This window comes from Typopeltis vanoorti, chromosome 3 (genome assembly GCF_054136105.1).
Source record: "Typopeltis vanoorti isolate ZY-2024b chromosome 3, IOZ_Tvanoo_1.0, whole genome shotgun sequence".
In the NCBI taxonomy this organism is placed as follows: Eukaryota; Metazoa; Arthropoda; class Arachnida; order Uropygi; family Thelyphonidae; genus Typopeltis; species Typopeltis vanoorti.
Window position 1 is genome coordinate 44892714 of NC_143551.1, and position 23105 is coordinate 44915818.

A 23105-nucleotide genomic window follows, 5' to 3' on the forward strand; every position below is an offset into this window, starting at 1 on the left:
AACAAGCTGTTTTAGGTAATTATCATTCACTGTAGCTGCAGTGGTTCCATTTCTTTTTTACTTCCAGTCGATGTTCCCATAATTGAAGTCTCCCATAATGATTATTCACCCTGCCCCCATTGAGCTAATTTGCCAATGCATGCCACCTGTTCCCCTGCCTCTCACTCCCTTTAGCCTATATCATCACCCAACCATATATTTGCCCTTTTTTTTGCTTTTAAACCCACACAGGATAGCTCCAAATGCAGTTCCTCCCTTTCTCCTGTTCAACTTTTATTCTGCTCAGCTGATTGCTGTTCTTCTGTTATCATTATCCTCCTGTCCTGCTCTCTCTGTCCTCCCTGAAAATAAAATAAACCCTACATGCTGTCTCAGTAATTATATCTTTCTCCATCAACCAAGTATCGCTAATGCCTTTAATTGTTGGATAGGTTAAGATAACCAATGCTAAAATCCCCTCATTGTTCCTTGTGCTTTTGGTCTTAGTATGTGCATTGCAATAATCCCTCAGTTATAAGTTGCCTGCATACATTTACCTGCATTCTTCCTAATAGTTCCTTAGTTTCCTTGAAGAAACTAAGGCTTTTGGAGGAAAACACTTCTGCTATATGAATTTGAAAGAATTAGACTCCTGTTTCTCATTCAAGAAAACTTTTTCTAGGTACCTAATTCTGCAGTATTCAAGTGCAATCAGTGATATAAAAAGTGCCTAGGTCCATCATATTCATTATATATTTGAAAACCTGCACATCATTTTCTATGCAGCCTGTGCATCGACTTTTTACAACTCATCATCATCAAATTCCTGCCATGTAGTCTCAAGGGGTGTACAGGATATGATAGTACTACATGAAAAAAAGTACATCATCATTACTAACTTCCTATCTGCAAGTTGTTTATTATTTTAACGGTATAATAGAACACAGAAACTAAGTAAATAATTAATTTATTAACTTGATGCTGATATTTCGCTGGTGTTATAACCAGCATCTTCAGAGCACAAAAACACTGTTTTTCACAATACGCGAGACTAAAACAACATGGTGTACTTAAACAAAATTGTAGCAGCAACACAAAGACTAGAGTCCTGATTTTGGCACCCTCTATCTGAAAAAAAAAGAGCTATCATATATTACTAGAGTCCTAGAAAAGTGCTAGTTTTTTCTTAATATGACTGTCTCCCAGATCTTCGGCAAGTTAATACAGCCATATTTGTTGAGATTTGGAGTGTGTTTTAGGGCTTCTGTCGCCTCTAAGAACAATCTCTCTGATTTATACGGGTTTCTGTGTAGTACTTTTGTGTTTTTCCAGTTGATCCTGTGTGCAGGGGTATCCAGAGCATGGTCTGCTAGGGCCCGACTTCCCATAATGATAATTCCGGACGTATCTTTTATGTTCGCTGATGCGGATGTTCACAGTTCTTCCTGTTTGACCGTAGTAGGCTTGATTGCATGAGCAGGGTACTTGTTTGACTCCTGGCTGTGATAAAGGAGGAATGCTGTCCTTGGGTGAGCGGATGAGAGTGGCTAATTTGCTACATGGTCTGAATGTAGTGTAGTTTATGTTTATTGAGAATTCTTGAGATCTTTTCGGATGTGCCTTTAATGTAAAGGATGGTGACTGTTTTGTTGTAGTTCTCTGTGGTGGATGGTGGGAGGGGTTTCTTAGGAGTGTTTAGTATTTTGTTTATTTTATGTGGATTGTAGCCGTTGGCCAAGAAGGTGTGGCGTAAGTGAGTCAGTTCAGCAGTAAGAGCCTTGTCATTGGAACAGATTGCTCTCGTTCTATGGGTTAGTGTTTTTAATATGTCATATTGTTGAGAAGGATGATGGTGTGATTGTTTGTGTAAGTATCTGCCTGTATGTGTGGCTTTTCTAAAAACTGAAAATGATAAGGAACCATCTGGGAGACGTGTGATGAGCGTATCCAGGAAGGGCAGACACTGCTCATGCAATCAAGCCTACTACGGTCAAACAGGAAGAACTGTGAACATCCGCATCAGCGAACATAAAAGATACGTCTGGAATTATCATTATGGGAAGTCGAGCCTAGCAGACCATGCTCTGGATACTCCTGCACACAGGATCAACTGGAAAAACACAAAAGTACTACACAGAAACCCGTATAAATCAGAGAGATTGTTCTTAGAGGCGACAGAAGCCCTAAAACACACTCCAAATCTCAACAAATATGGCTGTATTAACTTGCCGAAGATCTGGGAGACAGTCATATTAAGAAAAAACTAGCACTTTTCTAGGACTCTAGTAATATATGATAGCTTTTTTTTTTTTTTTTTTTTTTTTTTTTTTTTTTTTTTCAGATAGAGGGCGCAAAAATCAGGACTCTAGTCTTTGTGTTGCTGCTACAATTTTGTTTAAGTACACTATGTAGTTTTAGTCTCGTGTATTGTGACAAACAGTGTTTTTGTGCTCTGAAGATGCTGATTATAACACCAGCGAAATATCAGCATCAAGTTAATAAATTAATTATTTACTTAGTTTCTGTGTTCTATTATACCGTTAAAATAATAAACAACATGTTCGACAAACACATAAGTCTGTTCACACGTTCCTATCTACAATTTTCCTCCAAATCAGTCTGTTACTTGTCAAGACTCCAACATTATCAGATCTTATATTTCTGTCATCTAAAGCACTTTGTACCGTATCAATCCACCTGTATCTTGGTCTTCCTCTGGGTCGTTTTGCTGCCAACCCGGCAGAGAACACTTGTTTTGCTAATCTTTCTTCGCCCATTCTGTTTAAGTGACCATACCACCTGAGATTAGCTCTGCTAAAACATTCCTGGATGCTGACAACGTCAAGTTCTTTCCTAATATCCTCGTTTTTAATATGATATTGCTATTGATGCCATCTGTTCACTCCTATAATCTTTCTCAGGACTCTCATATCTGCGGTCTCTAGTCTTTGGTCAAGTGTTTTACTTCTGACCCAGCTCTCACATTCATAAGTTAAAACTGGTTTGAACACTGTCTTGTATACAGCTAATTTAGTGTTCCGACTAATTTCTCTCTTATTCCATATAAATTTATTCAATTCACTTCCCACCAAACCAGCTTTGCGGATTCTGTTGTCTATTACTATATTTAATTTACCATCTTGACTAAAAATCTTGACTAAGTAGCTGAAATGTTTCACTTTTTTCACAGGTTCTCCATTCACAACACAGTTGACATTTTCAATGATTCTGCCAATTTTCATTGTCTTTGTCTTTTTATTGCTGACCTTCATACCATATCTATTACAACAGCTATTCAATTTAGTCAGAGAATCTAGCAGACTTATAGTGGATTTATTTAGAAGTATAACATCATCTGCATAAAGCAAAGAGCTGACATTAACATCTCCAATTTTGATATCATGTTTAATACCACTTTCCTTCGTAATATGATCCATATAGATAATGAATAACAGAGGAAATAATGTACATTCTTGCCTCACACCAGATTTAACATTAAACCATCTTCCTGTTCTTCCTTCAATTCTAACTGCTGACTTACAACGCAAATAAAGACTAAGTATTGCTTGATATAATGCTCCAATGACACCATATAACTGTAGCGTATTGAATAGCTTCTCTCTTGGCACCTTGTCATATGCCTTTTCCAGATCAACAAAACTTAAATGCAGATCTTGGTTATACTCTCATGCTTTCTAAACTATTTTTCGTAAAGTGAAGATCTGATCCTGACAGCCTCTATTTGTTCTTCACCAAGCTTTTCTTCCACAATTCTTCGCAACCATATCTCAAGTATACTTGCATAGATCTTGCCAGGAACACTCAGTAGTGAAATACCTCTGTAATTCACCCGTTCAGTTTTATTTCCCTTTTTATATATATGCGTACTATGAGAACTCTACTCCAATCATCGGGAAATCGTCCCTCTCTCCAGGCTTTCTGAACTATGCAGTGCAGCCACTGTAAGACTCTTATACCACCATAGTTCTGATCACCATACTTCAGCATTTCTGGTCGAATATCATCTCCTGCTGCCTTTCCACATTTCAAGCCTTTGATGGCTTTTTCTACTTCAAGTATGGATATGTATTCCTGACTGCATGCCTGTTTAGTGTTTTTTACCACTGTGCTGTCATCACTGCTTGTTTCGTTTAGCAGTTTTTCAAAGTAATTACTCCATACTTCAAGGATATCTTTTTCTCCCATTTTCATGTTACCTTTATCATCTCTAACTCCTTTTACAGCATTGTTTCCTCCATTCCTAAGCTTCTTCAACAACCTTCAGAATATTTTGCCACCTTCTTGATATTTATTTTCTATATTCTTGCCAAAGTCCTCCCATGGCTTTTGTTTAGCTAGTTTTACACAGTGTTTAGCATTCTTGCATTTGTCTCTGTATTCGCTAAGAGCACAAGCTGACTTATTTGCCAGAAACTTTTGATATGCTTTCTTCTTTTCCTTCACTGCCTCTTTAACTTCCTGTGTCCACTAGGGAGTTATGATTTTTTTTATCCTTGCAGACCACCTCACCACATGCCTCTCTGGCAGAATCAATCAATGTTTTCTTCAGAGTTTGCCACTGAATCTCCAAGGTTTAATTCCTGTTCTCAAACTCTTTCATTTTTTCTTCAATAATCTTTGTGTATTTTAGTCTACAGTTCACATCTGAGAGCTGCTCAACTTTTATTCGTTCTAAAACTTTCTTACATTTTATTCTTTTCAATATGAAATTCAATTTTATCCTGCTCAAGACTAAATAGTGATCACTTCCAATTTCAAATCTTCTGTACACTCTGGTGTCCTGCACCAGGGAGAAAACATCACTATCAACAATAACATAGTCAATCAGATTTTTCTTATTCCTTGCCTCTTCTCTCCATGTGAATTTGTGCACATATTTGTGTTGGAACATGGTGTTAGTAATAACCAGTCCATGTTCTGAGCAGAAATCCAACAGATGTTTACCATTTTTATTGTGTCGCTTAATTCACTCATCATATCTTGTCAACAGACATGTCCTCTCACATTTCATATCTTTCACCTTTTAAATCATTTATTCCAGTCAAAATTATTAACTGTTTCACTTACCTATGTATTTATACATAATTATTAATTTCTTTTCTTTTTTTTTTTTTGTCTTAAGAAGTTTATTGGTTGATGTTTTGGAGAGAATTAGTAAAGTAGTATGCTGCAGATATTGCTGAAATTTAAAATTACTCTCATAAATGAGTTTTGCATAAATGAAAAAAAAATAGTTTAGAGGTCACTTTACAAATATTATTGAAAAACATTTCATGTCAGTATCTTATGACTAAAGAAACCATTAAAACGAGAGGTTATCATTTTAATGAAAAGATTTAGTTCAATTTTCTTATATAAAATTATATTCTTATTTTATAATTAAAATAAAATTCATGGACTATTTTTCAGAACCTTAGAGTGCAAGTGGTATTTCCTTCTGAATATTTCCAAGTAAAATACTCAACTACAAATGGAACATATCACTTCATTCAGACTTTAATTCCTGGTTTTTGCAAAATCACAGCAGAAATTGTTGGAGTAATGCAGGTATGATTTAACATTTTGTGTTGTCTAATGGATAATAAAATAAATAAAATAATTTATTTGATGAAGGTTTATATTTCAGATCACTACAGACTGTAAACGTGCCTGTTACAAAGTTCCTTTAAGATTGCCAATTTTTGATTAAGTGTTTTGTGTGTGTGTGTGTGTGTGTGTGTGTGTATGAGAGAGAGACAGTGTCTATTCCAGGTTCGTATCCTGGAATATTTCATATGTAACTTAATATCTTAAGTAACCTTAATAACCCATTAAGGGATTGAATCTTCAAACATTTCATAACCAAAATAAAAATCTTTAATTTACAAAAAAAATTTGCTTTAATGTGCACAACTTCCAATCACATAAGCCAACAGATATTGTCCTATATGGACATAATGACTTTTGCAATTTAGGTTTTGTTGTTTCCTACAGAAACTCTTATTCATTCTTGAGTTCACACAGGAGAAAGATTAACACAAAATTGCTCTCTATGTGATAGCAACATAAGACAAGAAAATTCTTATTGCATCTTAAAATCACAGAACACTGAATAAAACATATCTTGTCTTCATCCAAGACACTTCTGTTACTTCACTCTTTATATAAAAGGAATAGCAAGTTCCACTGAATGAACTACTAAAAACCATATCTCTACACTTTAGAATGAATTCACTTTCTATGTGAAAGTGAATTCATTCTGAAATTAATTCTTTTTAAAACCTTATTAACATCTTTAACACTTCAGAACAATCTTGCCTTCTGTATGAAAGCTTCTGAAGAAATAACAAAATAACATATAGACTGTTAGAAATCACATATCACACCAAGTATCCTAAATATAACAAATTTTACTGGACTCATTCTGTGTGAACTGGAAATTAATCAAGTTCTTTTCAGGCTTAACTGAAATAAATCCTATATGGGTTAGTGACTCCTAAAAACTGCACACATCTCCGTACAAGGACTTATCTCTCTGTCTTCCATTTCTAACTTTTCTTCTAATTTCTGCCCAGTCTTCATATATTGAAGACTCAGAAATGTTACAGGTTTCTCCTGAATGCCTAGCAGTGGTCGCTAACATTCCTTTTGCACATGCTCAGAAATGCAACTGAGAAACTTGTCGTTTGAGTCTACCATCATGCACTGCCATTACCACTTTCCAGCATTAGGCTTGAAATGATGAAGTTCTTTCTTCAGAGTGCACAAAAGTTTATTGAACTGTAATTTCATTATGGAATGGCCAACATTTATAAACAAGTTTTCATTCCACAATTGTATGCACTGAGGTAAGCTTTTTTAATCACTTTCAATAATACAGCAGTTAACTTTTGCTTCCCTTGCTATTGACAACATATTTCCTAAACAGCATTTGTCTACACACAAAAAGCATCCAACACCAAAACTTTTGTCAGCTCATACATAATTACAACTAGCCACAAATATCAAATTTAAACAATTTTATTTCACATCTAAGCAAGACTACAATAGCCAAAGATAAAAAAAGAACACCTAAAAACGTTTTCCTCACGACATACAAAAACAAACAAACATCTTAACTTTAATTCATTTTTATATTTTAAACTTGGATATCTGAATTTTAATACAGATATACAATGACCCACCCTAAGAATTAAATAATAATAATAATATTTATTTAACAAAATTCACAAGTTCTTTTATGATTAGAAGTCTTAGAGAATAATAGGTACTACTTAGATCTACATTTATAATAATGCCCATCAGTAATTTTACTATCTCCTTCATGACCACTCCATTTTGGTGAAATTTTTGAACTTTCTGTCATCTGTTCATCCATAAGAGCTTACTTAAACTGTTTCCTGCTAATACAGAAAACTGCTCTTATCATATTTCTTGAGTCAAAATGTGCTATAATAAACCTATTTGGATATTTAACATCCACAATCTTATATATTACAGGAGACATCATTTTTGAAACCCTATATGGTCTGCATTCTCCCACTCCTAGCTTACCTCTCCTTCTCTTATCACTTCCATCTTGACAGAAGTGATCAGAGAAGGAAGTAATATCAAGTCACCTACTTTTAACTTACTTTCTCTTCTAAAGTGCATTAATGCCAGTTTATCCTTCTTACATGTAAATTTACTATTCCACTTTTGAATTTTCTTTCTTTTTATCAATCTCTTGGAAGATTGTTCCGGTGGTATCATACTCGCCTTAAACTGAATAGGATCTACATTATTTTCAGCATCATGCTTGGTGACAACATCATCCACGTTATCTCTAGAGAGATGTCAGCAACTACATTTAGTGTACCAGGTAAATAGAACACTTTCAAGTGATATTCTTGAACTTTCAAAGCCCATCAGATAATTCTTTTGGTTTTTATTCTTGATATTATTTAAGAATGTCAGAGACTTATGGTCTGATTTTAGTTCTGTCTACTGACCATATAACAATTACTTCACATACTAAGAGGATAAATTATGGCTAATATTTCTTTTTCTAGCATGGAATAATTCCTCTCTGAGCTGCTTAAGTTTCCTACTGAGAAATGCTACCAGCTTCAACTTATCTTCTACAAACTGCTCCACTGCAGCAGGTATACGATTCTGTGAAGAATCAGTTGAAATATAAAATTTAGATCCTAACTTTGGATGAATTAAAACACGTGAGTTTGTCAAAATAGACAAACAAGAACATCGTAAGTTTTCTGTTGTGCTTTTCCCTATAGAAACTTTCCTCCCTTTTTTGTAAGATCAGTAAGACGACTGAGATAGGCCAAACAATTTAGGATAAATCTCTTATAATAGTTTACCATTCCCACCAATCTTCTAATTTCCCTAGCATTTGTAGGACTATTTAAAGAAAGAATTGCTTTAATATTTTCATTATCAGGTCTAACACTTCCTCATCTATAATATGACCAATATACTTCACCTTATCAAGAAACGGTTTATTTTGAAGTCTTAAGTTTTGATTTTGCCTCGTGAATCTTCTTGATTACAGCCTTCAGTAGTTTTGCATGTGACTTAAAATCTGGAGAAAACAGCAGTAAGTCATCCTGAAATACCAAGACACTGGTTCATAAAAATTCAGGTAACACTAAATTCCTTAGAATTCTGAGCAAAATGCTTAGCTTTACCTTGCAGTTCAGACTTTAAAATGAAAAGCATATATTCCTTAGACCATCTACCAATTTTCTTAACTGTTTCTGTAGCTTCAAAAAATACTTCACTACTTTCATTAGAATCACCATTAAAGATTGGTATACTATAACTCAAGTTCATCATCAATTTCCTGATATGTACCATCTAGGGATGTTCAGGCTATTATGACAGCACAACATGATTAACTTTATGTTGTTATTAATCTCCTATCAATAATTTACCTCCAAATCAGTCTCTTACTTGTCAGCACTCTAGTATTATCATATCTAACATTTCTTTCTTCTAAGGCACTTCTGACAGAATTAATCCACCTAGACCTTGCTCTCTTTCTGGAAATCTTTTCCTGCCATCTTGGCATAATGCCTGTCTTGCTAATCTTTCTTCTTCCTTTCTATTTAAGTGACCATACCACATTAGATTAGCCCTGCTCACACATTCTTGACTGCAAACAATGTCAAGTTCCTTCCTAATTTCTTCATTTTTAATATGATTGTGCTACTGGTGCCATCTGTTCACTTCCCTAATTTTTCTCAGAAGCTGCATATCTAGTCTTTGATCAAGTGCTTTATTTCTAGCCCAACTCTCAGATCCATAACATAAAAATGGTTTTGAACACTGTCCTGTATACTGCTGGTTTAGTGTTTTAGCTAATCTCTCTTATTCCATATAAATTTATTCAGCTGGCTTCCCACCATACCAGCGTTGCTTATTCTATTATCTATTTCCAGATTTAACTTGCTATCTTCACTAAAAACTGTGCCTAAATAGCTGAAACATTTTACTTGCTCTATTTGATCTCCATTCAGAATGCAGCTGATGTTTGCTGTGTTCCTGCATTATCAGGTCTGCATGTTTTCATAGTTTACTTTTTATTGCTGATTGTCATGCCAAACCTGCTACAACTGTCATTCAATCTAGTTAGATAATCCTGGAAACTTCTACTAGATGTGTTTAGGAGTACATCATCATCTGCATAAATAAAGCAAAGAGCTAAGTTCAATATCTGCAGTTCTGATATCAGGCTTAATGATTTTCTTTTATAATGTGATCCATGTAGATGATGAATAAGAGTGGAGACAATGTGCAGTTCTGTCTTACACATGATTTTACATCAAACCATATTTCTGTATTTCCTTAAATTCTAACTGCTGACTTACAATTTAAATGTAGACTAATTACTTCCTATGTAATATTCCATTTAGTCCATATAACTGTAGTGTTTGGTAATTCCCATCACATTCCCATCCAGGTTTTGTCTCTTATGAAAGAGCTTCCTCTTAGCCATTCACAACCTTCTGTAGTTTGGCATTACGACAATGCCAAACGGGAAGATCTCCAAGACTTCTCCATTCCATGGTCATACTATTGCTTTCATTCTTCAGATCCGGATATGTGTTATGATCTTGTTACTGAAAGTATGCATGTTATAATGGAGGTTTTGTTCCTTATTCTGTTCACATTTTCCACCCTATTTCTAAACCATGCTTTTCGAAAAGTGCTAGGGTGATCCAAGAAAAAAAAAAAGCTTATCAGGAGTGGCTTTAGGTAAGAACTTCAGCTTCATTCACTGCCTACAGTGAAGCCAGCAACACTTGCAAAACCATTATTAAAGAAGCTAAGTCTGATTTTTGTAAGAGCTAAATGTCAGGATTTCTAGTCCCTTGCACAAGCCATTACATGTAACTTTTGTCCATTTGTGCTTCCACCTCTTTCTCATCCAAATGGTAGCATTGCAGCATTACTAGATAAGGCTGACCTGGCATTTTTCTCATCCAGCTCATACATAGTAGATGATGAAGGTAAATTACCTCTTTCTCTACCTGGAACATTGCATTGTATGCATTCTGTAGCCTTTCACCAAAAAGACCTGAGAAGGATCTTGAACAATCTGGACCACAAAAAGGCTTCTGATCCTGATGGAATTCCACCAGTTGTACTCATGTGTTCCTAAACTAACATGTGTTCTTTGTCATCTATACACTATATTATACTCAGTTGGCATCCATCCCAGCTCGGAAGCAATCCCATATACAGCCATTTCCAAAAAAAGTGAGGAGTGTCTACTATCTAGCTATTGACCTATTGCTCTCACTTCAGTGTTGTCCCAAGTAATGGAGAAGGTGATCAACAATGAACTTGTTTGATATCTGAGAACTACATTGGACACATGTCATGGAAAGGTTTGGAGAAACCTGTGCCATTACACTTAATGTTTCTAGTGTGTTTAATAGGGTTTTGCATCAAAGCTTGCCAGTAAATTGACATATATATATATATATATATATATATATATAGTCTGCCTTCCTCCCTTTGTAATTGGATTGCTCGTTTTCTCTGGTCATTCACTGTGTATGAATACAGGTGTTCCTCTGGGCTTCGTTATTTCACCCTCCCTTTTCCTTATATATATATAAATGATCTGCTCTTACTGACCTCAAATCCTGTTTACAGTTTTGTTTGTGTTAGCACTCTCCACTTATCCTACTTATACAATAATCGCTTAACATCTCAAGCTTCAATATAATCTGTGGTGAGTACTCTAAACACTGATCTTCACACCATCCCACAGTGAAGCAACAACAACCTAGTTACTTCTACTGCTTCCAAAACAAAGTTTTGCCTGTTTTCTTGCAACAAAGAACTAACTTATTCTTTACTTAATTTGATAATTCTCAATAGTCAAGACCAGATCTTTTCTTGGACTGACTCTTACTTCCTGGCATAATAACATCACTTCTATAGCATCTTCAGCTTCCAGAAAGGTGTACATACTCATTTGCTCAAGACACAACTTCTCTCCTGCCTATCTGCTTATTCTGTACAAATCTTAAATCCATATAACTTAAGAATACTGCCTCATATTTGGGGTGGTGCACCTAAGACCTCGCTAAGAATTCTTAATGCAGATGACTCGCGTTTTACACTCATCAGTTATTATCTCAAAAGTGATCAATTTTCATATTATATCTCATTTACCGATATTTCCATGGTTCCTGTTTAGCATTACCTAAATCCATTATATCCTCCAATTATGCTAAACTTACAAGAAAGTGAACGGCAGCCATCCAACATTTTACAGTTGAGCTGTAGACTCACTGAAAACCTGTTACTCTCAATCATTTTTTATTCCATCCCATCCCGTGAAATATTTTATTCTCTCATGAAGTATTTCCCAAGGACTGCAACCTCTAGCTCTTCAAGAAGAATATCAGCAGATTACTTTGCTCCTGATTCCAGCTCACACAACATTTATTTGCTACAGGCTTTGTGGCCTTCAAGTGTGGGAAATATTAATTAATTATTTTTATTTATTTATTTATTTATTTATTTATTTATTTTTTTTTTTTTGCACAGACATCAATTGTTGCCATTCTGCAAATATTTCCATGATTGCTGTTCATCAGCACTCAAATCATTAATCCCTTCGATATCTTTCTGTTTAAATGTGCCATGGCTACTCAGCACATTTTCACAGTTCATCTTCATACTGCCAGAAGAAATTCTTTTCTTCCTGTTTGTTCATGCCCTCTACTGCTGATGTTGTTTAGAACAGAATTCCCTTTTAAAGAGTTAACGTCTGCTTGTCTTCAATTCCAGTGTCAATAAATTTTTTTCTGCTAATTGTGTACCACTATACTATTGGTTGAACTCATTTAAAACTATTAAAATGTTCTTCTGATTGCATTCTTTATGAATATTTTCTACTAGCATTCTTATCACTTGTTAATTTAATAAACCCATTTAATAAATTTCATTTCCTCTATTTCTTCCACTTACTCCATTCATTCTTATGTTTAGTTTTTATATCCCTGAATAAATTACAATTCATTCAGCAAGTTGCTTTCAGGTTAACTCTAGTGGCTCCCAATGTTCTTGTCTGATTTCAGTGTTATGTTCTCATAACAGTTAATCTTTGTTCATGTCTATTTTTGCATGATATTTACCTTTTTTTCTCTTTTTTTTTGGGGGGGTGGGTGGGTGGGTGGGTGGTTTCCTTTTATTCTGAAGAAAAGACTTATTTTGTCATTGATGTTGTTATGTCAATGACAACAATCAAAGTTATGATTTTTCCAAACATTTGGCATGCCACTGATTAGTCAGTTGTGCTGTAAATCTCAACTGACTATTGAAAGCTCTTATGTTAAGAATAAATTAGTCGTCTTTGTTTCTTCTTCTACTCTGAACAATCTTCTTATCAGTAATCTGACAGTCTGGTTGACCAGGTAGTTGGAGCATCTGCTTTCCAACCAACAAGCTACAGGTTCGAATGCTGTTGTGGCCATGCTGCATATTTGTGATTGACGTTAGGTAGGAGATGAATTTCATCACTTGGTGTGAGTCCACCTTATTAGACACCTGAAGTGGCTTAAAAAAGTTCCATGTTTGGTGTCTAGAGCAGATTTTCCAGACTGAATACAAGTAAAATAAAAATACAACACACACACACACACACACACACACACACACACACACACACACACACACACACACACACACACTTATAAGCTATGTATTACTAAAATCTTGGCATTTCTAGCCTGGCTCCCACTGATGAGACCTCACTAAAAGTCAAAACCGGTCTGGGTAGTGGCCCCTTGCCTTTAATACAAAGCATCATTCATCTCCTCCAGGAGTTGTGCTTTGCATTAAGTGTAAATATTAAGATTAGTGATCAGAGCTTATTCTACTTTTACCATGAGTTGCCTTGGTCTTGCACTACATGTAGGGTCAGCTAGACTTGCAACACTTGCAGACGCAAACTTGACTTGTTTGTCTGCTTGCTTACTTGGGAAATGGAGTAAAATCAGGTTTAAAATAGCTTGGTATCTTTAACATTTATTATACCCAAGGTAAAATACTTTCTACATATATATACCATATTTTCCGTTGTATAATACGCACTTTTTTACATTAAAAATTCATCTTAAAAATGGAGTGCGTCTTATATAATGAAGGTAAAGATTGTTTCCTCATTTCAAAGTCATACGCACTCCCTTTTATGTTCCAAGATCTTTGTAGGTGGTTAATGGTGCAATCAAATTGATGCGTGACCTTCACGTGACTTAGAATGGGGAGTCCCTATTCAAGTTTCATAATATCTTATCCAAGTAATCAGTAACCGATGTTTATCAGTATTGAGTTGACGTGTTGAGATATTTTGTGTTCAGTTTGATATTTTCATGTAGATTTTAGTGATGGAAAAAAGCAGGTGACTTTCACATACTTCAAGTTAAAAATTGCAGGTTGTAAAATATGCGGAAGAACACAGGAATAGGGAAGCTGAAAGACATTTTGGACTTCCGCCTACAGAAAAAATTATTAGAACTTGGTGTGGTCAGAAGGAGATTTTGTACAATTTGTGTAATGAAAAGTGCGTGGAACATGGAAAAATTACGAAGTGGCCAGAACTAGAGACTGAAGTTTTGAAATGGGTGCAAGAAAATCGGCAAAATGGCATTGCCATTTCAACAAAAATGATTCATACACATGCAGTCAAAGTAGCCTGTGAGCATAACATTGAAGATTTTAAAGGTGGGGCGTCTTGGTGTTACTGTTTCATGAAATGCAGTGGACTTTGTATGTGTACAAAAACAAAAATCAGTCAAAAAATGCCAAAGGAATATGAAGACAAAATTATTTCTTTTCATAAATATGTGATTCAACATCGAAAAAATTACAATTTTGAAATGGGACAGATAGCCAATATGGATGAAACGTCTCTAACCTTTGATGTTCCCTCAAATAGAACTGTCGCTGAGAAAGGTGAGAAAAGTATTACAATCAAAACCAGTGGATACGAAAAAACACACTACACTGTAGTTCTTGCATGTCGTGTTGATGGTACGAAGCTGCGACCAATGATAATTTTTAAGCGGAAGACTGCATAAAGAAAAAATACCAACAGGACTGATTGTACATGTGCATGAAAAAGGTTGGATGGATGAAAGTGGCATGAAAGTGTGGATAGATAAAGTATGGAAAAGAAGGAATGGCGCACTACTAAAGAAGAAAGCTCTTCTTGTATTTGATGAATTCTGGGCTCATCTGAAGAATTCAATCAAACAAAAATTCCAAGAGTGCAATACTGAATTGGCTGTCATACCAGGAGGACTTACATTGCAACTGCAGCACTTGTTACATATTATACATATTATCTACAAGCATTTGATAATATGTATCTTTAAACAAACCCATTAAAATCTTTATGAGCAAAGAGTGGAACAAGTGGATAATGAATGCTGGTGTACATCAGCTAACACCAAAGGGTGCCCTGAAACGGCCATCAGTCTCTTGAGTGTGCGAGTGGGTTAAGACATCTTGGTCGAAAATAAATGAACAAACTATTGTTAAATCTTTCTTGAAATGTGGAATTAGCATTGCCCTTGATGGAAGTGAAGATCATTTCTTATATGAAGATGATGATGAAGAACAAGAGGAAGAAGAAAGAGAAGAAATTAATGATGATAGAGAAGAGTCAGATGACAGTGACATGGGTTTTGCAGGTTTCTGAAAGGTCAGTTTACTATTAAAAATTACCTATTATTTTATCGATTTTTTTTTAAAATCAAACCTTAAAGTTTAGGTTTTTTCCAGAAAATTGTATTAAATTTCTTGTGTGCGTCTTATACATAGGAACGTCTTATACACCGGAAAATACTATATATATATTCATTTTTCTAAATTAACTGACTTAAACCCGAGAATTATAACACAATGACATTTATTTGAAAAAACGCAACATGTTTCGTCAAGAATGACTTCATCAGGCGATAAGAACAAAGAAAGATATTAAAAGACACTTAAATTAACATTGACACACTCTAAAGCTATACAATTATAAAGCCATAATATTCGACTGTAAATTACGGTTATTATGAGCTTGAACTACAGTCCGAGTTAAAGTTCTATTGTTGTACACCTGTGCGTGTGTATAATCACGCGATCTCCAGTAGTATCTGATAGTAGAGTTGAAAGAGTCAGGCAAATTATAGCTAAGATTATTATTCAAATGAAAAGGGTCCAAGGTGATTTCTTTTGACTCGACAATGCAGCGCTCTACCTCATCATGGCAAATGTGTAGGTTTGAAGTTGAAGTCCAATTTATTTCATGTTGGTGGCTTTCGTTGTTCGTGTTTATTGAAAACAGGACATGGCTTGACAGAGCAGTTGCTTTGGTTATTTTTTATAAATTTGGTTCTTTTCTAGAAAAGCACCAGTGCAACATTGCTTATAAAAGAACCAAAGCAACTGCTCTGTCAAGCCATGTCCTGTTTTCAATAAACACGAACAACGAAAGCCACCAACATGAAATAAATTGGACTTCAACTTCAAACCTACACATTTGCCATGATGAGGTAGAGCGCCGCATTGTCGAGTCAAAAGAAATCACCTTGGACCCTTTTCATTTGAATAATAATCTTAGCTATAATTTGCCTGACTCTTTCAACTCTACTATCAGATACTGGAGATCGCGTGATTCCACACACGCACAGGTGTACAACAATAGAACTTTAACTCGGACTGTAGTTCAAGCTCATAATAACCGTAATTTACAGTCGAATATTATGGCTTTATAATTGTATAGCTTTAGAGTGTGTCAATGTTAATTTAAGTGTCTTTTAATATCTTTCTTTGTTCTTATCGCCTGATGAAGTCATTCTTGACGAAACATGTTGCGTTTTTTCAAATAAATATCATTGTGTTATAATTCTCGGGTTTAAGTCAGTTAATTTAGAAAAATGAACATATCCCAACCCGAGTTAATAGTACTAATCATATATATATATATATATATATATATATATATATATATATATATATATATAAAATTAAAAAAAGAAAAATTCCTTATCCTACCCACAGTATGAACACATCTCATTCAAGTGAGAAATAAAACACTGTAAATTAAGAAGTGATTTATATCATAAATCAGAATTGCATAAGTTAAATGTAAATAAATCAAGAAATAATTAATGTATATTTAGTGAAATTAGAATTTCTACATAAAAGCTCTGCAGAATAGTGAATTCATTTGAAAGTTTCATTTACTTCATACACTTTCTTTTTTTATTACTTATTACAAAACCCTCCAAACTGCATCACATATTAGTAGATTTGGTTTAAATTTTTTGAGTGTGATTTTCACAAATTTCCTGCCACGTTTGGGAAAAATAAAACGAGTAAATTTGATTTTATCATTACTTTGAAGGTATGGGAAATCTGACCATGATCAAGTTAATGTGCAAGGTTTTTAGCTCTTGCACTGTTTGCTTAGTTCACTGTTATCCTATTATAATGCTAATTTTATTGCAGCTGTTAGTTTTGTTTACTCTGAGATTAAAATAATAATAAACCAATAAAGAAGCTGACAAATAAAATTTTTTTATTTTTAAATTTCAGTGTATTTCAATAAATAAAGTTAATTTTTATGTTTATTTCAGGATAAAACAATTATTGAAATGCATCCTAAAGTTATGACTTTTCAAGATGTTACAATTTATAAAGCTTTGAGAGTATTTCCCCTCATCACATTTCTTCCTTGGGATCCTGTGATAAAGCCATCATATTCAGTGCCACTTAAGGTAGTTATTGCGTTTTCATTGGTTATAGACTTTGTAGCACTTTTACCTACTGAAGTTATTAACAGACTGGAGAATTTTCTTTTTTCTCTTAGATACTTTAGTTTTTTCATCTACAAGCATTTGATAATATGCATTCATCAGGCACAGCACGAGTGGAGTAAACGCTAAAACCACCTTCGAATCATTGAGTTATAAAATGATAATGAATCGCTTAGTGTTATGAGTAGCATATTTTGCTGTCTAGAAACAGTAATCTGCCATTTATCTGACCATCAAAACAACAACAACTCTTCCATTTGCCAACCTTTGAATGTTAACCAACTTCTGGTATTGCACCAAGTAATTGCAATTTTAGTTATCTGACCCTTCAGTTATCTGAATAGCAAATTGCCTTCCTGTGTTCGGATAAACAGTAGATTACTGTAATAATGTTTTTTTGTTGTTTTATATGAGGTATTACAGAAGTTATCATACCATTTGTTTTACATGTAACTTTTGAACTACTAAAAAATAAACAGTGAAAATAGTTCAATTTTTTTTTAAATAAAATTATTTGAAAAAATAGGAAAAGGGACAACTTTTCTCTTCACCCCCCCCCCCCCCCCCCCTCAGACATGGACCTACACAACATGAACAATTCAAGGTGTGTCAAAACAGGAGAGTGGCAGATCAACTCACTATATTTTGAGATTATGCAATGTGAAGAAATCTCTCTTAAAATGATCATTTCTACATAAGCACTGCCATATCACCATTTGGTTGAAACTATATATGTTCTCCAGTTTTAATCACTCCGTTTCACTCTGGCACCAAAAATGTTTTAGATAATTGCTCTATAGAGATTGACATTTATGATAACAAGATTTGCTTCTTCATCTCCAAAAAGCATGGTCTAGTCACATTTCCAGCATCACAACACAGCAGGATAAAGGGAGGATTTCTAGGTTGCTTCTTTTCCTCCCGAATTTGCAATTTTCTGACTGCTAATGAAGCTCAAAGTGTCCTTGACTTCATCATTATATTTTAAGAAAAAAAATACATTTGGCCATCAAGTTTAATATGCCACAGCGGTAGTTAAAGCATGCTTTGCATCTTGAAGTTTTTATTCTTGAACCATCTGTATGTTATAAAGATAAAGAATCTAGTTGATATGAAGTATCTGATGATTCAAGGAAGTTGTTGAGATCTCATTTAAGAGCCACATTTTATAGATTATGTCAGAAACTTCTCCCACACTTGTTCGTGTGTTTAGTCCTTTCTGTACGTTCTTGTACATTCACTAGTTGATCATGACTCCAATTGAGGAAACCAAATGCACATCTGTGTTAGAATATTATTATTATATATAGTAATATGGTATACTATACTATATATAGCATTATTATTATATATATATATATATATATATATATATATATTTCTATGTCAGTTATATCTCATTACTTTATTAATAATTTTCTCCATTTAATATAATAGATATATTTATATCTGTTATGATAATAGATATAAAAATAAAGTTTTCCAAAAATGACAATTGAAGACATTCAGATAAAATAAATTCCAAGTAACATCCCTGTTTACAAATAAATAATAAAATAAATGTAATCACGGTATGCGTGGATCTAACACTGTGTGTAAAATTTTGGGTTTTGTAAGCACTCCGTAAGGTTCATCTTTAGAAATAAAGGTAATTATCTAAAAACTGACCCACACATGCATACATCCCAGCAGAAAATTCAGCCATAAGCATTTCATAAAAATAACTTTCAAATTCTGTCTATAGAACCACAGGATTTTTCCTTAGAACAAAATGTCACAGATATTCCTTTAAATTTTATTCCTCTCAGCATTGCGTCATAATCAAATCAGCTAACTCGTACTTTCTTTTTTTTTTTCTTGCAAATAAAAATTGTGCACTGTACCGAAATAGTGTCTGGTTTCTGCATATATTGAATATAACTGTAATCTATTGTTTCCCTTTAATGCCTCCTTTAAGCATACATAATTTCTCCTTTGTTTCCTGGGCCACTCAGCAATAAGGTAAAGGGTAAAGTTCCCTTCTCTCTGGAAAGCTCTGGATAGCAGTGCTTTCCAGAAAAAAAGTTTTATTTAAACATTTAACCAGAATGTATTAAACAGAAGACTGTCCATTACTTTAAAAAAATATAAAGAAACTTTATTTAACAGATTTATCGATATTTTTAATTTAGTGTCCCTCAGAAGGAAATTCACGCATTGATTTGGTAAAAACTGTTTGCTTCTCTCGTATTGATTTTATTTTCCTTTCTGTTTTGGAAACATTCTTTCCTTATGTTGAATTTTTTCTTGACAATTATTCATAAGACTATTACACTTTTTTTATATATAATCTTTGTCAAGTAGCTTTATTTTATCCTCCTACATGTTTCGCCAATTTTTTCTATTGGCATCCTCAGGGAATACAAACTAGTAAGCTAAAATGAAGATTACAGACTAGGTTATAACTGATGGTTCTAATTCATACAAAAAATTGGTATTGTGCGTGACAATGTGCGTGTCTCGTTAACGTGATTTATTCGTTATGGTTCATGACGTAATTGTTATGAAAGTTCATTTCTTTGATGTTTAATGATCTGATAAAAGTTTTCCAAATTTCTGGTAAAATTAGACCTTGATTCTTGTTTAGGTTTTCAGTTTTACGGGCTACTGTAGCTGCTTCTTTAAAGGTTCTCGAATGGTAGTTATCGTCTATGTATGGCATAAGGCTCTTATCCCACTCAATGTGATGGTTAGTAGAGGCAAAGTGGCATGAAAGGCCTGAAATGTCTTGTCTGTTATTTCTGACATATCCTATGTGTTCTTTCTTTCTCGTTTCAAAGCTTCTAGAGGTCTAACCTACATAACTAATACCACATGAGCAAGGTATATTATATATTCCAGAGTACTTGTAGAATGGGTGAGGATCTTTTGGTGATCTTAAAAATTTCCGAATAGTGTTGGTTGGTTTGAATGCCACTCTGATCTTATGTGGTTTTAAAAGGTTAGCTAATTTTTTGGAAAGGTTGCTGACAAAAGGAATCGTAATTGTACTGATGTATTGGACGTCATCACGTTGTCGATGTGGTATATCAGTAAAGAGAATCTTGTAGAGTCTTTTTGGGTAACCATTTAAAGAAAGTTCTCTGGATATTGTGGTTAATTCCGTTAGTAGGTCATCCTTGTCTGTCGTATACTGTATAGCTCTTTTCTTGAGACTATGGATAATGCTAAGTTTCTGAGCTATGTGATGAGCTGAGTTGAAATGGAGGTAACGTCCAGTATTTGTAAGTTTTCTGTATACAGATAGGTTGATGCTATTATTGGTTTGTTTCTTTATTAAAATGTCAAGGAATGGCAGTTTTTTATCTTTTTCCATTTCTAATGTGAATTTGATGGTATTGTGGAAACTATTGATTTGGTTGAGGTAATTCATTAGTTCTTCTTTCGTATGATCCCAAATGATAACGATGTCATCTACATATTTGTACCAAATTTTGCTCTGAAACGAGAAAGAAAGAACACACAGGATATGTCAGAAATAACAGACAAGACATTTCAGGCCTTTCATGCCACTTTGCCTCTACTAACCATCACATTGAGTGGGATAAGAGCCTTATGCCATACATAGAAGATAACTACCATTCAAGAACCTTTAAAGAAGCAGCTACAGTCGCCCGTGAAACTGAAAACCTAAACAAGAATCAAGGTCTAATTTTACCAGAAATTTGGAAAACTTTTATCAGATCATTAAACATCAAAGAAATGAACTTTCATAAAATTACGTCATGAACCATAACGAATAAATCACGTTAACGAGACACGCACATTGTCACGCACAATACCAATTTTTTTGTATGAATTAGAACCATCAGTTATAACCTAGTCTGTAACCTTCATTTTAGCTTACTAGTTTGTATTCCCTGAGGATGGATGCCAATAGAAAAAATTGGTGAAACATGTAGGAGGATAAAATAAAGCTACTTGACAAAGATTATATATAAAAAAAGTGTAATAGTCTTATTTTTTCCTTATATTTCTTTGTAAAACTTCTGTATCAAATATATTCCCAAATATATTCTCTTCCAATCTACAGCTGTTCTTCTCTCATTCTGTATCGAACCTCCTATTTGGAAATACATAATCTTGGCATAAGTGTACTATTAATTGGTGCCACAAAGCAACATCATAAAGACAAAAGTAAAATTATTCCATTTGTAGCAATGAAGGTTTGCGGATCTTCATACTTTCTTCTTCTGTCAAGTTTTTACATTCCAGAAATAAAAGGAATTTTAGGTAAGTCCTTCTTTCTTTCTTGATATCAATAAATATCGTGATCTTACAGTTCTGACAGTAACTGTACATAAAGTTTTTCTTTTTCACATATAAACAATATTACTGAAGAAATACTAATCAAAAGAAATGAAGTATTACACTTTTAGTTAAATGTTTATACATAAAAATAGGACATGGCTTTCTTTTTGTATAAAAAAAAAGCCATTAAATTTAAAAGCTGGAAAAAAATCTGATATCACTCTTTGCCAATTCCTTTATGCCATTCCTAATTTTCAAAAAGCATTTATGCCTAACAAGAAAGAAGAAATCATAGAATTTCAAGCTAGTAAGGCAGTATTTTCTCATAGAGAATGTGGAGAAAAGTGCCGAAACATTACATTATTGTATGAAAATTAAATAAATGACGTCATGGGAAGACTTTGGAAAGCCTAAAGAAAATATCAAGAAGATAAGAAAGGCAATTGGAGTAATTGATATCACATGCTACTTATTAGCCTGCATAATCCAGAAAGCTATATTATGCAACCAAGAAAATGAAGGAAAATAAAATAATGTGAGAATTACAGAGATATTTCCTCACCTATTATTGCAGAAAACATTTATTTGGGGATGCTTAAGGGTCAAAGCTGTATAACTGAGAGGAGACCTCCACATACCTTTTAAAGGAATGCGGAGAACCGACCAATGCTTCTGACCTAGTGTCCAATCCTCAACTTCTCGTGGTGCACCCTGTTGGGTATCTAACTGGATATTGAATGAACGAGGATGGGCTGGCAATTTGGGATTTAGCCGACCAAATTGTATTGTTATTGGCTTAAACCAAAATACAAAATGATGGTACAACATGACAAAATTTCATGCTCGCTGAGCCTCACACGGTTAAACAAGGCACCCGTGTTTTTTCCAGGTAACCAAGGCGAACAGCGAAACCTCAGCTACTGGAACAAACCCTAAAGCATACCCCAACTCAATATCACCAGAGTTGAAGATCGGTACTATCATCATAAGCCTGAATGGCAAAGAAATGGAGCTAGTTGAGGAATTAGATAAGTACCAGATCGACATAATAGGGGAGACCGAAACAAAAAAGACAAAAACTGGTGAGATCTTTCTGAGCAATAAATACAAAATATTCAGGCAATGACCATCAAGGAAAAGAAGGAGTAGCCATAGTATTCAACACAAAATACAAAGGCTAATTCTTCTTGAATGGCAGGCAGTCTCAAGTAGTGATGTGGGCAAATATCAGAATGGGGAACTGGATAATGAGACTTATTTGTGCCTATGGTCCCACAGAAGATTCTACTAAGTTAGAAGTGGAGGAATTTCTTGATGCTTTAGAAAAAGCAACTGACACAATGAAAAAGGAAAAGTTGGTCCTTGTTGGAGATCTAAATAGCAGAGTAGGAAGTGATTGTCAGACATACAAAAATATTTTGGGAAAATTTGGAGAAAAGAGCAAAAGCAAATAATAATGGCAAATAACTGTTGGATTTCTGCTCAGGACATGGACTGGTTATT

The 23105-nt window shown here is 34.2% G+C and overlaps 1 protein-coding gene across 1 annotated transcript in view; it reads left to right on the top strand.

Moving 5' to 3' along the window:
• Positions 1 to 17441, top strand: part of LOC150108089 (nuclear pore membrane glycoprotein 210-like) — a 205633-nt gene extending 188192 nt beyond the window's left edge. Inside the window, exons 10-11 of the mRNA XM_090415973.1 lie at positions 5410 to 5547; positions 17133 to 17441. Coding sequence (XP_090272099.1) covers positions 5410 to 5547; positions 17133 to 17441 — 447 coding nt within the window. The remainder of the gene's footprint in view (positions 1 to 5409; positions 5548 to 17132) is intronic.
• The last annotated feature ends 5664 nt before the right edge of the window (positions 17442 to 23105 follow it).